Raw genomic sequence first — 16999 nt, 5'->3', positions numbered from 1 at the left:
TAGCAAGTTATACTAGAATATACCCAAACAATCTGACATTTATTTATTCTATACCTAAATGTATAATAGCAACCTGTTAAAAGAGAGCTTAATACCGCCTTAATCCGGTACTACGTTATTTTTATGTTCAACTTCTCCCTAAATTAATTAAAATAAAATCAATCATTTCTAAAGTAAGGTAAAACTATGAATAAACAATATATTAAAATACATAAATAAAAAATATCCTAATAAAAAGTAGATAAAGTCGTGATATCGTTAGTATTTTACAACTATATATCTTTCAAATTAAATACATCTTTATAAATTGCCTACAGAAGTAAGTTGAGATAACATATTAATTAAATCTTAGTTAAATTTCATCATACATAGGTACAGGGGTACACGAGTCATACGGTTTTATGGTGTACGTGGCCGTGGAAATGTAACAAACATCTGGATATTTCTATAACCGTTTGTCCATTCGTCACACAGACCTACTTTCACATTTATAAATCAGTAAAAAGAATGACATCACGTTAATATCACTTACGTCATCAATTATTACCACTTGGATTCTACGTTGAGCACGGTACCTAAGTATTAATTTTAACCAATACGTCACTTATGGGTTGGATGAAAGAACACTCTTACTATACAGTGCATAAAAGTTAACTCGTCTTTTCGCCTCACCAATCGTTTTCTCATGCCAACCGGTCTTATGTACATCGCAATATAAAAAATATATTAATTTCAAAATAAATTTCTCTTAATTTTTATGATTATTTTTTTACTAATTATTTCAACATACTATAGGAAAAAAAACACTGTTTTACTTTAGGTAACAATACCCTCTAAAATGTGGTCACAGATATGGGTACAATAATGTCTGAGCTAGTTACTCCTCATTCGTGCTTGCTTATCAGTTTATTATAACGCAACGCTATGAGAAAGCGGGTTGCCACATATTTCAGTAATGTGATATTACTGAAATATGTTGTTCAAAAGATAAATATACGACTACATCATTATTTAGGAGAACTTAAGTTTCTCTTTCTAATAAGAGTTTAATTCCACATGTTGGACAAAACAGTGTAAGTATAATATATTATTATAATTATGTATCTCCAATTTCATTCGAAAAAGAGCAGAGTTTCGTGTCAAATTTTCTACGTTCAACTACATTTCATGTCATATTTGACTATACTAAACTTAAATGAACAAAGATATTTTCATTTGACTTAGGTACACTGTACATAAAAAATATTTTTTTTTGTTTAGAAATCTATAACGATGTTTTTAATTTCGTGATATTACTTGTGTTCGTGTAAATTACAGAAGAACCTGTAACTTTATTCTATTACTGGAATGAGACTTATCTATAATATTTATGTATATATTATTACTGGAATCAGAGAACAGACTTATCTATTTAAGTATATATTTACTAAGTATTATTTCCTGAAATACACGCCACTGAAAAATAAACCTACCTAGACCTATAAACGAGTGATCTTTTAGACAGTTTTACCTTGTTCTTTCATCAATGAAACCATAAATATAAGGTAACGTCAATCATAAACTTATGTACTAATTTTCTCAAGCAAGCAACGCGTAAGTTCTGTAAGTGACTTGACCTTCATAAAGGGTGAAATAATCTATAATCAGCATAATGATGGCTACACGATTTATTTTGCTAGCAATGGAATTTGCACACTCGTGTATTTCCGGCGCTCGCCAGACTAAATACACATGAGTACAGACATAGTGTCGGATTACGTATCCTACCTGCCCACGTCGTAAGTTCCCACGTGAAACTATACCACTACTACCGTTCTTCTTATCTCTTGTACGAAAGCAACGAGTCACTATATTAATATCCGCACCTACATTTCTATAGAAAGTGTGTCGTAATCTATATAAATAAAAATCAATTACCTCATAATATAAAACGATTACGCGAAGAATTCGAGAAAGATTATTATTGAGAACAGTACCACAAATTTAAACTTTTTTATTTAATTCAAATAACAAAGAAACTAATACTCTACCTGATGGTAAACGGTAACTGTTGCCTATGAACAGCGCATGTTTTCCTGTGACGCCTGTGATACCACTCAAGCGATGTCATCCCGGAGGATAAAGATGTCATGCTAATATCCTATAATTTCACTGCCTCATCTCACTACTCAAACGAAACACACTCTTCGAAGCATGTAGCTCGGCGGCTGAAATAGGTGAGACTGAGGTGAAATATACGCAGACTACTTTTTGCAAAGTCTACCATCAGAATATTTAAAATAATATTTTAGAATAACTTTACTTAATATGTACCTGGATCCTTTTTTGTAATGTTCGTAATTGTCAGGGTTTTGGACGATAATTTTGTATCAAAATATCTACAAAAGTAGTAACCTACAATGTAACAGTTTCACAGACTCAATACAATAATAGTACGTTATAAACAATACTATAATAATAGCAAAAACTTAGAGAACTTTCTGCAAAAAATACTATGATCATAAAATTATATACAACAATGGAATGTAACATTACTATGTCAATCAACCAAAGGGATGTGACGCCTGCTCATAGAAGTAATATCATTATGTGCGTAGAGAGCAATTTAATTATATTAAATATAGTTTCATAGTTAAGATAGTCTAAGTCCATGATCAAAACCTAATTAATAACCGTCAGCTAAGTAAATATTGAAATGAGCACAATGGTTTTACAGTATAATTCGTATAAACACACTTTTTTTTTATTGACACTCCCATATGTAGATTTTGACAAAGAAACAATACAATAAAAAAACAGTTTGTTGTAGGTGTAAAATCATAAGTGCCTTATTTATGCCTATTTATGTAAATTATTCATGAATAAATCATTAACTAATTATGTTTTGAGTATTTGATCAGACATATATCAAGCAATTTTTACACAAATTATTATTTGAGATAAAGTCAGAAATTATGACTTACCTATATAAATTCCCTATTAATATGGAACCCTCGTTACAATCACATATGTGTCTAGAGACTTTGCCGTAGGTCGCAAATTTTAAAACACAACAATAGCACATTATAATAAGAACAATTCTCGTTTTTATATTCATTCCTGTGTAATGCGTGTAACAGGAAATAAGTGTTGTTTATGAACTCAGTAGTAAAGTTGTGGGAGGGAGTTCGATGATTCGGTTAGCGGTCACAGTTAGTAATCGAGTGGCAATATGACGATGACATAAGTAAATAGAAACACTAGCAATTCTCGATCCAGAGCTCTTGACCTCAAAGATAACTAAACGAGGCACCGGCGGGCGAATAGTGCGATTGAATAGTGATATCACCGAAATAAAAGTAAATACTTTGCGAAACAAAAACCTTGTTCTGTTAGAGTGAACTTCGTGGAAAAACGTTTGTTAATATAAAATCATTCAATAGTAGTAAATATTGAATATTAAGATATTATAAAATTGTTTTAAATAACAGAATTATAGAACGTAGTAGCAAAAACATAATTCTTCGGAAATCATAAAAATTTTTTTACTGTACTTGTATAAGTAGAAGAATGATTAATTACACTCTGCATTTAAAATTATTATAAAGTTAGAAATGAACATGGATAGAATAAATTACTGTAGATAATATATAATACCTTTGTGATTTAACGGTGTACACACTACATCGTTGTATCTTACGAGTAGTTGCGGATTCGACGCCAACACAAACACTTGTATTCATATAGAAATCCATATCAATACAAACACCATTATAGTACCTATGTATATAATCAACGTTTATGCACAACATTTATGTGAGTTTTCTATACACTATGTGTATAGAAAACTCACATAAATGTCACCGAAATGCTATTGACTTTGGGATTTTAGTATAGTGCAGTGGAAGATGAGATATATCATAATTATTACTATATATAATACTTAACAATATTAAAGTATTAATAAAAACAAACATAATCTATGTAATATTATATGTAAATACAGTTAGAAAAATATTGATTATTTATTTGTACATATAAGAAACAGTAACGTTTTTTTTAATTGAACCTACGTATGTACTAAGTACTTTGATCTTTCGTAAGTAGTTATAATAGGAAATCAAATTGTTTATTAGCTTCGTACACTGTTATCATTATGTTTATATTACGTATCTTGGCTGTTATTATTTAAATATTCATAACTATTCCTTTTTCTTTAACTTACATAGGCAAGCGCTTTACGTATGCTGTAATAACAATTACTGAGAATATATGTGGATATATGAGTGATATGAAGTTATATTTATTTTCACCGGATACATCTATCCTAAAGAGTTTATTTGTTCATCAAGGATCGTAACTTACTAAGAAGGATACACTTACCTATCATTACATTTTTTGTTTTTACATTTCAGAACTGTTCCAGATTTGAAATTCAGTTTTATTCCTACATTTATTTATTAAAATAATAATAATCTCAGGACAATTCATATAGCGCCAACTAGTCCCAAGTTAAACTAGCAAAAGCTTGTGTTATGGATACTACATTATCATGATCATGATGATAGTACATATTATACATAGAAAACACTCAGACAGATACAAACAAATCATACATAAAATTGTTTGTGCCGTGCGAGATATAGAACCCGCGACCATTTGAAGGCGGTGTGCTATTTGAAGTAAACCGCTATACCACCAAAGCCGTCGCTTATTACAATATTACCCTTACCCTATTACCTACGTATTAAATATAAAAGTAATGCTTGTAATCCTTCTATTGTAACATTATTAATGTAAAAATGAGTTTCTTTGTTTCTTACTACGTCATCCATACGTCATGAAGGTGGGTTCGTAAAAGAATCCTAGCTGAGTATTTAAACTCTTTCATATCCGAGATGGAAAAGTAAGATACTTTTTGTACCAATTAAGATCAATTTAGTTATCCCAGTAAATTTTTCATGTTTTATCTAAAGAGAAGATATTTCTGTTACAAGCTTACATTATCAAAAATATTATATACATCCATGTCATTCATAAACTTACAAGTAGAACTATGGTGACAAATACATCTAGAACTATGATGATAAATGTCTTGTAGTAATTCCGAGAAAACAACATGATTATCAAGATAGAAAAATAAAAACATAAACAGGTACGTATTGCGTGAAACGTCACGATAATGAGTGATGAGCTCATTCTGGCAATGATTCAAGTAAAACAGGTCACAACAATTATACTTCGTTGTGAGAGACAACGGAAATCGGGTGATCGACTAGTCATCTACTTGACAGGATACGTTTTATCATGCCCTTATGACGTTATCGTGCGAGCGTCGAACATTAGTTAGTAGGTAATAGATATCACATACTACTACTTGTATGTAATGGATTTTTTACTCATTGCGATTATTAATGGATCAACTCAATTATAATTTCGTATGTTGTTTGTATTTTGTAGATACCTATCAATCCACATAATTAAATAGACTAACCCGAATGTTACTTATTTGTTAGTTTAACCAACATTTTATTATATGTCATATTGTAGCAAGCACAATTATAACGAATCTATCGGCAAACTGTTTTAGCTAAACCTACCACCGAAAATAAATACATACAGACATCTACAAATAAAAGCAATTTAAAAAATTTTGGGTATAAAAGTCAATTCAGATACGATACCATAACGGACTTTGAATAATTCAATATATTTAGAATTCATTGTCAGTTACGTCATTATACTAGACAGAGTAGTACTGTATAGATAACATAAGTACTTAAATGTAATTTATGATTATGTAGACAAAAAAAAATCTATCAAAAATTCATCATTCATATCGTTAAAAGATAGGGTAAAATTAATAATTAACATAGATGAATAAGTGAAATATGGAATTATCTACACGTATAAATGTTTCATTCAAAATGAAGCCCTACATCCAAATATATACCAAGATGATCCAGGATGACAGGTGGTAGAGCGAATTGGCGAGGTAATCCAATTTACGCATTTAATTGGACGAAAATAAGGGCCATTATGCGATTCGCGGTAGGCAACTACTTAAAAACTTTTCTTATAAAAATGTATAAAATATGATATGCTTTTTAAATACTGAACTTTATTACCAGTATCTATCTGACAAACAAATATAGATAAGTACTGACAACATTGAACCCGTAAATTCGATATCAATAGTAAAACTACGAACACGCATGCGACTCCTACTTATAGAGGCTACAAAAATATACCATGACATCATGGTGGAAGAGCGAGATATTTATATATATCTATACTGTTCATACGAGGCACGCTTATAAAATACAACGAGAGTGCATTTACTCCATTCGAGTCCAACATAACCATTCGACGAATACTATAATAGCCCTTAGAGTGGTTGCACGCAATACTTTAATTCGAGTAATATAGTCTTAGATCGCGGGTTTTCACGTTGTAAGATCAATAATTCGACCATTTAAATTAATTATGTATAAATAATTATATTTCACATAAATAAAAAAAATACTCTCGACTTTAATTCTAAAATTGTTAACTTTTCATTCAATACATTCAGTTTTGCCTAATATATTCGAATTAATGAACAACTATAGTCGTCGGAACAATGTAATTAACGGTTCACGGGGCTTACTTATTAGAAAAATTAAACGCAAATTTTTATGTCAAATCCACTTTAATAAATTGTTATCATAATGTATAATTTATTTTTGCAGATATTTGTTTTGTACATATAATCTCTATGTTAGATAATATGATAATGCAAAAAATATTGTAATGTCTCAAACCGGGCCATTTCAGTAGATCTTGATTTTAGACTTAGGAGCTAAGCTTAACATGTAAAGCTAAGCCTTCCTTTTTTATTTCATTTCGCAACTATGGTAGAGTATGTTACGTAAACCAATATGATCAAAGTTCAAAAGAATGCAATATTTAATTTCAATATTGCTGAATCACTGCAGACAAATTAACATATCAGGTCAGCGTTATATCGAATTCAGCCTTTTTTAGGGATGAAATAAATCTTTAATATTATCACTTTATACGCTATACTATTAATTCGTAAATATAAATAATACAATAGATCTAATTATACGTACCTACGTGATTGTATACGGGCCGAATGGTTTCCGCGTGGATAACTTTGTTTACAATGTTGTATCGAGCGAGGTCATATTTGTCAAATCGTGTTTATCCTAATGGATAATACGATACCATACCATAACAACCTATTAATTTGCAGGGCACGAGCTTCTCACCATAATAGACTTTATACCTTACTTTAGTAGTAACTAAACCGTAGGTTTTGTTTTAATAGGCATTACAGGGTACAGAGTGCTACGAAAAGGCACCTACTTATACCACCAACTGACCAATTTGTGACCATTTTTTTCTCGTGAACTGGTAAGTGATGTGTTTAATTTCTCCCCTCTCTTAAGTCGACTCAGGTTGGGATCAAAAGGAGCGTTGATGTATTGATATTCCCTATGTATTGATATTCTAACAGTTTTTTTAATAAGGTAAGGTACAGTTATATAGGCGTCTCGTCCACGCTGTTTGATATAGGCGACAAGACTACTATTTGTAGAAGAATTTATTTATATTGTCGCTCAAATATCAATTAATCCGTTTTCGGCAAAGTACAGAGGTATTAATAATACTCATCCTAAAGATAATGGATAAACTATACCACAAATACAACGTTTCTATAAAATTTCATATTGCCGGAGTAAACCGTAGCACTAAAGTAAAACACAAAGATATCCACATTAATAAGGATCATATCACTAAGGAATTCGACTACGTACTAACTAAATATATATATACAGCGTCATTGATGGATCGTATTAATGGCTGTATACATATAATGTGGTTAAGCGAATGATCACTGGCTTTACTACTAACTTTATAAATATTATTATTTCAAGATTTAAATACAATACTCTCACATATGTTGTTATAGTCAAAAGTAAAGTGTCCCACACAATTTTTTAAGCACTTCCATTTTTAGAATTACATGGGAAATAATGACGTCACATACGTGAGTTCAAAGAATCAGCACACAACAGGTATTCCTGTCGTGACTAATAAATTGTAAGCAAGCTTTTGGAAATTACGTCATGCGAAGTTGTTGACCCAAGTGTTGACGCGACAAGTCATCATTGCAGTGTTGCTAAAGTTGCTAATGTTGTAAATAGGATAATATTTATAATATTAGCATAATACTTTCTTTTAAATTATATATAAAATCTTTAACTGTGACACACATTATTTATGTAAAAGTAAAGAAAATATTGTTCCGGATATTTGAAAAAATTACATTCGGCCTAATTACAGAATAATAAAGCAGATAAATTTATAAGTTTATCAATTTTTTTTTATTATAAATATTTATAATAAATACAGGGGAATAGAAGGTGTTATTGGTGTTTCTGGATATAATGACAGATATAAGTTATTATCTAAATTCAGTTAGATTCCCATCTATGACTTATATTGATGAGATAGTAACACATGAACAGCAGTGCACCAACAGCCATATATTTATTTTATTATAGTAAAAGGGTATAGAAGACTGTTTTGTTACGTACAAAAAACGTTTGTCGTGTATAGTACTGTATAGTCTAATTTTCTTATACTGTTGTTTGAAAGTAATTTTTATACATAGAGGTATAATAACAATTTTTAGGGATATATTAAATAGTACTATAAATTAAATGGATAAGTTTTAATCTAAGTTAAGGCATCCAAGTCACGAGCACAGCTTGCTAATTGTAAAAAAATCAATTAATTTGCATAAATATATTTAAAATATACAGTTTCGAAAGTTCATTGCCGTTGTGTACTAATAATAAAGATACAATTACACATGTTAATAGATATCAGTGAATTAATATAAAAGGCATCGTCATATTATCAGGCGTTTTATGTTTACTGTCCATGTATAACTGTCAATTACGATTGCATTTTTTTGTTTCATAATGGAATGGTGCAGCCGCCTGTGCTAACGGTACACCCTAACGGGGTACCAGAGGATGATATGTTCAGTTAGCTCACCTTAGTGAATTCATCAAGAATTAAGCACAATAGTTTCCAAGTGAGTCTGGTCACCAGACATGGTCAATGGTCAATGGTCATGGTCATGGTGACCTACATTTCTAGCAAGCAGAAAAGTGTGACATGGTTGCAAAATATTCAAATTCAAATTCAAAAATATATTGTTTTACCTACAACCTGTATATATACTTAAATAAAATTAATGTATGTTTGTAATTTCAAATTAACAGCTTTTACTAAATGAATACGAAAGTACATATGGCACTTACATAAAAAAATTAGTTTCAAAATTTTTGTTCGGCCGGAAAAAGTACGGACAAACAGACCAGTTTGTCCGTCCACTTTTTTAACGACATATTAATTAACAATTTTTGACTGTCTGTTTATTTGTTCTTGCTAATCTCTGAAACGGTTGGACTGGCTTTGACGAGACTGTCACTCGCAGATAGCTAATATTATAAGAAACACATAGACTACATTTATGTTAGGAATTTAATTTATTTTAATACCTAAAATAATTGCACAAAATCAACAAGTGCACAGTTAAAGTATAAAAGTTGTTACTTAAGTGGTGATAGTACTGGGCAAATGAATGAATATAATAAATACCGGCCGGCTGGCAAGCCGGCCGGTATTTATTATATTATTTACACTTAGTCTCTCATATGCTGGATGAAGGCGCCTGCTTTTCGGCAGGCGCCTATAGGCGTGATGTGGTGGGAGGCATATTTTACTCGCCGAGCCGGCTTAACGCCGCCACGTCACGCAAGCGACGTGATCACTCGGTGGAGAGTAGGTCGCGCGGGAGCGCGCGAGTGGCGTCCGGTGGGCGCGCGTGTAGCGGGGCCAGGTCGCGAAGGTGCGTTTCGCGCCCGCTGTCCGCGCGCGAGAACATCGCGCGCGTCAACCGGACGACGAACTGCTCCACCGATTGGACCTTGAGGTCGCGGGCGATCACGTCGTTGCGGACGTACCGTCCGGCATTAGTGCACAGACGGAGGGCGGCGTTTTGTTGGACCTGCAGTCTCCGCCGCTGTGAGGCCGAGCACAGTGCGTACCATGCGGGGGCGGCGTATGTGAGCCGCGAACGAATGTAGGTTTTGTAGATCCCTACCTTCGTTCGCAGCTGCAGCCTGGAGTGTAGGACCGGTCGCAGCATTGCGCGTGCGGCCTTGGCTTGGGTGGTGGCCCGGTCCACCTGCGCCGTCATGCGCAGCGACCGGTCTATTTCAACCCCTAGGTAACGCACTGTGCGTTCCCATTTAATGGGTTGGCCTCTGAGTGTAAGGGGCGGCGGATAGTGGCACCGGCTGCGGGTAAGTAGCGCTACCGTCTTGCCCACGTTGACGGCGGTGCGCCACTTATCCAGCCACTCGGGGAGCAGATCCAACAACCGCTGCATTTTGCGAGCGGCAGCATGGGCTCGGCGAGACGACGTGAGAAATGCACTGTCGTCGGCGAATAGAGCGAGGACGACATCTCTCTCTCCCTTTCGGAGCTCATCCCTCAAGGTGGGGATGTCGTCTGTGTACGTCGCGTAGAGCGCTGGCGATATGCAGCTGCCCTGCGGGACTCCGGCGGCAACTGGGCGCGTGGTAGAGTCACAGTTCTCGACCGAAACGTAGAAGCTCCGGCCAGAGAGGAAGGCGTCTACTACCCGCACGTATGCGCGCGGCGTGCTCGTGTCGAGCAACTTCGACACGAGGCCATCGTGCCAGACACGGTCGAACGCCTTCTCTATGTCGAGAAAGACGCCGACCGTGAAGTGGCCACGATTGTGCTCGTCACCTAGGTGGTGGAGCACGCGCGTCAGCTGCAAAGTCGTCGCGTGCCCGCCTCTGAAGCCGAACTGCTCGTCGCGAGGCCTCAGTGTCGGCCTCAAGCGACAGAGCAGGAGGCGCTCGAACGACTTTGCTACGTGCGAGAGTAGAGTGATTGGCCGGTAGCTTGCCGGCAGGCGTTTGTCCTTGCCGGCTTTCGGGAGAACTATGACTCGCCCCAACTTCCAGCTGTTGGGGAAGTGGCCGGTCCGGAGTATGCCGTTGTAGAGCCTCGCTAGACTAGCTAGGGCTCTACGGGGCAGCTGTGCGAGCGCTGCTGTAGTGATCCCGTCCGCTCCGGGCGCTTTGCGCTTCGGCAGGCGGCTGACGAGCCGCCTTACCTCGCCGGGCGAGATGAAGTTCACTTCATTGACGTCCGGCGACGGAGCGGTACGAAATTCACTTACGCGACGTACGACTCGCTCGTGGTGCTCGACGACAGTGCTAGGTGCGTCGGCGGCGACGGGATTGGCCGTGAATTGCCCCTCCAGGTGCTGTGCCAGGATTTCTACCCGGTCCTGGGCTGCGTAACAACGTCTGCCCGTTTCGTCTAGCAACGGGCAGACGGGGGGTCGTGCGTTTGTGAGCTGTTGGTTTAGAGCGTATAGGGAGGTAGCGTCTTCGTCCGCCCGGGAGATGACGGCCTCTCAGGTGGAGCCACGCCATTCCAGCATCCTATCCGACAGCTCCGCAGCCAGGCAGTTGAGCTCACGCTTAACCCGCGGGCAGCGGGTGCGGGCCCATAGGCGGCGGAGATCTCTTTTACGGGCGAGTTTTTCGCGCAGGTGGTGTGGGAGCTCCTCTCGACGCCGAGAAGTCCCGTTGATGATGGTGGTGGCCGCCTCCATGGCGGTGCGGATGCGCTTCGTCATGAGAATTGAGGCGGCCTCTATTCCCTCGGGCGTTGTGAGGTCGCCGTCGAGGTGCAGGTGATCCAGCTCTGAGCGAAAAACGCACCAATCCATCCGCCGCCTGGACGATCTCGTCTGGGTGGTGGTGGTGGAGAGGTCAAGCGTGGCTAGGACAGGGAGGTGCTGCGTATCGAGGTCGTACAGCACCTCCAGTGTCACCGGGCAGGGCACAGCCTGCGCTAGGGCAATATCCAGAACGTCTGGGCTGTGGTTGGGATTTGTGGGTATGTGGGTGGGGTGTGCGGGCCCCAACACCTCATACCCATGGACTTGAGAGTCCCGGAGGAGCCTACGACCCTCCTGCGAATCACGACGGGAACCCCAAGCCGTGTGCTTCGCATTGAGGTCGCCCATTAACAGGGTAGGGCTCCTCCCATCAAGAACGTTCCGGATATCGGAGGGGCAGAATTCGGGACCCGGGGGGCAGTATGCTGCCAGGACCTTCAGTTCCGCGCCGTCGACGTTGATGCGCACCCCTGTGGTGCGCATGACGCGGAACTCGGGGCGCTCTAACTCCACGTGGACCACGTCCCGGCGGACTAGTACCGCAGTACCGCGATACGCGTAGCCCGTCGGCGACGTTTCGTCGTGTCTATACACGTGGTAGTTAGGCACCCTCAACGTCTCCTTTGCTGCGAGCTTCGTTTCACCCAGGAGTATAATATGTACATCCTGGGTGCGAGCTAGGTGACGGAGGTCCTGGATTTTATCCTTCACTCCCCCGGGGTTCCAGTACACTAATCTGAGCTCACTCACCATTAGTGTACTGGTTTATCTTGGCCAATCCTTTAATCGCCGCCGACTTGATATCAACGCCGGCCGCGAGCGCGAGCAGCAGCTCCGTCAACAGGCTAATCAGCATTTCTAATGCACTGTTGACGGGCGCTTGTGTGTATTTTTCTGTCACGGGCAATCCGCGCGCCGAACGCGCAGCCCGGGGTGCGGGAGGTGGGGGGGAGCTTTTTGTGCGCCGGCCAATAGCGGTCCGGCAGCCACTATCGGCATATTATGCGCCGGTGGCGCCGCCTGGCGGCGGCGAGGCACGGCTCGCGGGCCCCGTTGCATTTCGGTCGGTACCGCTGCTACTGGGGGCCCCCTGACATGTTGCGGGGGAATCGGCGTCGATGCCTTAACTGGCTCGACGCCGGTCTTTTTAGCGCGTCTGCGCCGGCGCCGCTTTTTAGGAGCGTCGGGGCCGGCGCCGCGTTGCGTCGGCTCGTTTGCCGGCGCCATAAGACAGGCGCCGGCGACCTCTACCATCACTGTGGGAGGTGGGACCTGCGCGATGTATGTACGCGGCGTCGCGGAGGGTTTTCCGCGACGCTGTTGCGCCCTGGGCGCTGTACTGGGCGCTGGGGGGAAGGGGGGGCGGGGTTTGATTCCCCTCTGCCTGGCCTCACGTTTGTAGACCGCGCATTTGCGGTCGTTAGCGGTGTGCGGCTTGGCGCAGTTTGCGCAGGTCGGCTTTTCGTCCCGCGGGCGGTCGCAGTCCGCTGCCATGTGGTCACCCGCGCAGCGGACGCATTTGATGGGTCGATGGCAGTTCGTTGAGGCGTGTCCGAACGCCTGACATCGGTGGCATTGCGCAAGCACCGATGCGGGTTTCCACGCCTCTATGACAACTCCCCTCATGCAGAGGAGCTCCGTGATGGCGTATAGCCGCGCGAGCTCCTCTTTCGTCATGGGGTCGAACTGCGCATGAAATATGCAGCCCGGACGCCCGCGGCGCGCCGGTATGCCGCGCACCAGTCGCACCCCGAGTCCTTTGTGCTCTAAGGCCTCCACTATGCTGTCTATGGGAGTGTCTGCTGGTAGGCCCCTTATGGCTACCTTAGTCGGCAGCTCGGAGGCCAGGCTGTAAAAATACCAGCTGATGGTGGGGTCCCGCTGGCTAGCCTCCACCAGATATCTCTGTACTGCACGGAATTCCGCATCCGACCTCGGGAGGAATCGGAATCCCGTGCTAAAGGTGCGGGCATTGGGCGCCTCACCCAGGACCCTCGGCAGCTCCTGAAAGTGGCGGGTCCAGTTGGGCAGCCTCTCTGCCACTATTGGCGGGTATTTCGCCGCCTGTGTGGCAGGCCCTTCACTCCCCGTGGGTTGGGGGGGGGCCGACGCTACCGGCGCGGTCTGGGACGATGGTCCCGCCGCGAACGACGGTGGGGTCCTCGTCCTCGGTGACGGGACGGGAGGTGGGACCGACTCGGTGGACGGGTCGGTTTGTATTCCCGCGTACGAAGTCGCCCCGATTCAGTGTAAATGATCGGGGCGATGCACGGGGTGAGGCGCGGGGAGTGGGCGCCGGGGATTGTGGCGACGAATACGCGTCGCCGTAGTAGAACTCGTCCTCCCCACCTTCCTCACCCCCGCAATTGGCCGGGGGTGAGGGTGAGCGCGGGGGGGGGGGGGGGGGTTAGCGACAATCGCCGCACGGTACTAGACACGGACAGGGGCTGGTAGTCCCTGTCCACGAGGCGCATTTGCGGCCTCGGTGGTGACCTTTCTAGGTCGAGATCAGACGGAGGGGACTCCTCGAGGTTCCTCCTCTTGTCGCCTCTTATGGGCGGCGACGGTGGCGTGCGCCGTTTTGAGGGGCCGGGTTGTGCGGCCTTGTTCCCTCCGCCTTGCCGCTTCCCGCGAGGGCAGAGGGATTGCCCTTGGGTGCTGGGCGAGCGTAAAACGTCCCCAGTTCTGTAGTGGGGACGATTTTTGTCGGGTCTGAGAGATCCCGACGCACAACTGTGCGGGGGTCTCCCCTGTTGGGGGGTTTGCGGGGGGCTTTTCCCCGTTGGGACATTTACCCTGCGAGAGGGTGAACAATATGGGAAAGCGACATGGCCCAAATGGAGGTTCAGGCCGCGCCCCAACCAACCTTACGCAGGTGCACTTGTCCTCCCCGTGAGGCGTCACCTGCGGGGTTGGAGAGGGTAGTGTGGGGGCTGGAACCCCACTACCTAACCTTTTCGCGGACGCGATGCGCACGGGCGCTTACGGCAGGCCGGTGGTGCACGTCGGGAACTGCAGAAGCTGTTGGGCCTCGTCAGGCCTTTGTGGACCTCCGCCCTGAGAAGGGCAGGAAATACTGCCCTGAGAAGGGCAGGGATACACCGCCCTGAGAAGGGCAGGAATACACCGCCCTGAGAAGGGCGGGAGAAACACCGCCCTGAAAAGGGCAGGTAACCGCCCTGAAAAGGACGGGAGTGTCGCTACCCTATGTGCAATGGGTAGCGTAAAAATGGTTACACTGTACAAGCGTTCGCAGGTGGATTGCAGTGTCAAATTTGCGTCAAAAAATTTGTACTGCAACCCTAGCGCAATCTCCCGCCGAGCAATTGAGTCCGAGGACACTAACACACACAAATACTTTATTAAAAACAAAAAAAGTAAACGAAACAGTTTTACGATTACGAAATAGTCCAACCATTAATTCATTATTGAAGTAAGTTTTATCATGTGGCGTACCCACATGATAAAACTTACTTCAATAATGAATGGAGTTGGTATTAGTTGAAGTAAGATAATTTACTGCTGATTTTTAAAATATGTTTTGTAATTTTTGTTTGCCAAAATGCTGAAGATCATTTAGCGGGTACATGGAAATCTGGATCATTATGTGATTTGTGAGTTAATAATTAATTTCCTATATTATAATACCAATAATTATAAAAAAGAGAACAGTACAAAGAGAAATCAACTATTACGGGTTTTGCAATCACATATTGGTGGTGGCACATGTCTAAAGATCTTAATACGATTTATAGTGTCCACAATAAACGATCATTAATCACTTAACTCTACAAAAAATAAACATGACATGTACACAATAAATGCGCATTTAAATCAACAATTGGTGTGGCGGCGTAATTAGCGACATCACCTCTACCCCGCGACTTGGGTAAACAAGTACCCATGATGTCATACTGGTGTTGTTGACCCAACTACTATGGCATCTGCCACGCGAATTTGAGTACGTCACTCGGAAGTCCCAAAGGTACACTAGTACTATTGTAATGTGTATGATAACAATACACATTACAGTAGTACTAGTAAGTACTAAGATTTTGTGATATAAAATAAAGAAATACAGACGAGACATTTAAGTCAGGGTGTGATCGATCAATCAATGAACTCTATATATAAACAATAATTTTCTTGCTTACCTACTCAACACAGCACAGATAAGAATATCTAATAATCTAGTTTTATAATTTCACTGTCGCTGTCACTGTCTAAATTCATAGACCGAATAGAATTTAAAAGTGCTGTTACAAGTACTTCGATGCAAATCCACTAATTCGACTTATTTACTTATTTATAAAGCTGTGGACAATAGAATAGCTAATAATATTAAAATCATACCTCGAGAAAGCTCCTTTGATAGTCCCATTGGCTTTATTAGATATTGAAAAATCAGTGACATCCGATTGTATATATCCTGTTGTGACATCAGATTGTACATATCCTGAAATCTCGTAAGCATTAGGCTGCTGTTGTGAGTCGCACATTAGTGGTTCCCGACAGCAGGAGATTGATGGCCGTTTAGGGGGCGTAGCTCGAGGATACGTGTGATGACGAACGCTACTCGTAGAGGTCAGCTCACTGCGCCGCTGCTTCGGCAGCGTCCTGGCACAAAGAGCGCTCGCAGCATTCTTCAGATGAGTTCGAAACCTGTTGTTGCCAGCGGAGCTCAGAATAGCACCCTCCATAGTCAGCAACAATGGATTCACACTTCACTCAGTGTATATTCTCATCCATATTTATGTGGAATCACGTCACCATCAACATAAAATCACTGTTTCATTTTAAACCCATGTTAGCTTCTATAATAAACTCATAAGTCTATGGAAAATTGTAGTTCATAAATTTTAGGGTATAATATTCCCAACAATGCCATCACTATGTGTTTCGATATAACTTTGTCTAATAGTTGAAACATTGACAATATACTTAAGATTTAAAAAAACTTGATTCTATATTGACACAGGTGAATAAAACAAGTCACTGATAATAATCTAATACATATTAAAATACCGACTGACCGTTTCGACAATCTTATGTATATAAGTGATCAAATCATCATTATGATTTAACTTAATTTGTGATTAATTAATTAGTGATATCATTTGCAAACCACAATAAGAACAATATAAGTATGGATCGGAACTGCTTTACTTAATTCAGAAATAATAATTTATATATTTGCATCAAATATTCTTA

At 41.1% G+C, this 16999-nt stretch overlaps 1 protein-coding gene across 6 annotated transcripts in view; it reads right to left on the bottom strand.

Moving 5' to 3' along the window:
• Positions 1 to 16999, bottom strand: part of LOC131844466 (uncharacterized) — a 71163-nt gene that overhangs the window by 26002 nt on the left and 28162 nt on the right. For 3 of the 6 annotated variants that reach the window (XM_059193365.1, XM_059193368.1, XM_059193370.1), the window contains exon 2: positions 16142 to 16702. The exons of 1 other annotated variant lie outside the window; for it this stretch is intronic. In XM_059193365.1, the coding sequence (XP_059049348.1) occupies positions 16142 to 16488 (347 nt within the window). In that variant the 5' untranslated portion in view covers positions 16489 to 16702. Of the gene's footprint in view, positions 1 to 16141; positions 16729 to 16999 lie in introns of all 6 variants that reach the window. 2 more of the 6 variants (XM_059193366.1, XM_059193367.1) reach the window with 1 other exon arrangement.

This window comes from Achroia grisella, unplaced genomic scaffold, assembly GCF_030625045.1.
Source record: "Achroia grisella isolate CSIRO2021 unplaced genomic scaffold, CSIRO_AGI_Agris_v1 utg402, whole genome shotgun sequence".
In the NCBI taxonomy this organism is placed as follows: Eukaryota; Metazoa; Arthropoda; class Insecta; order Lepidoptera; family Pyralidae; genus Achroia; species Achroia grisella.
Note: the sequence above shows the minus strand (reverse complement) of the source record. Positions and strands in the feature narration are given on the sequence as shown.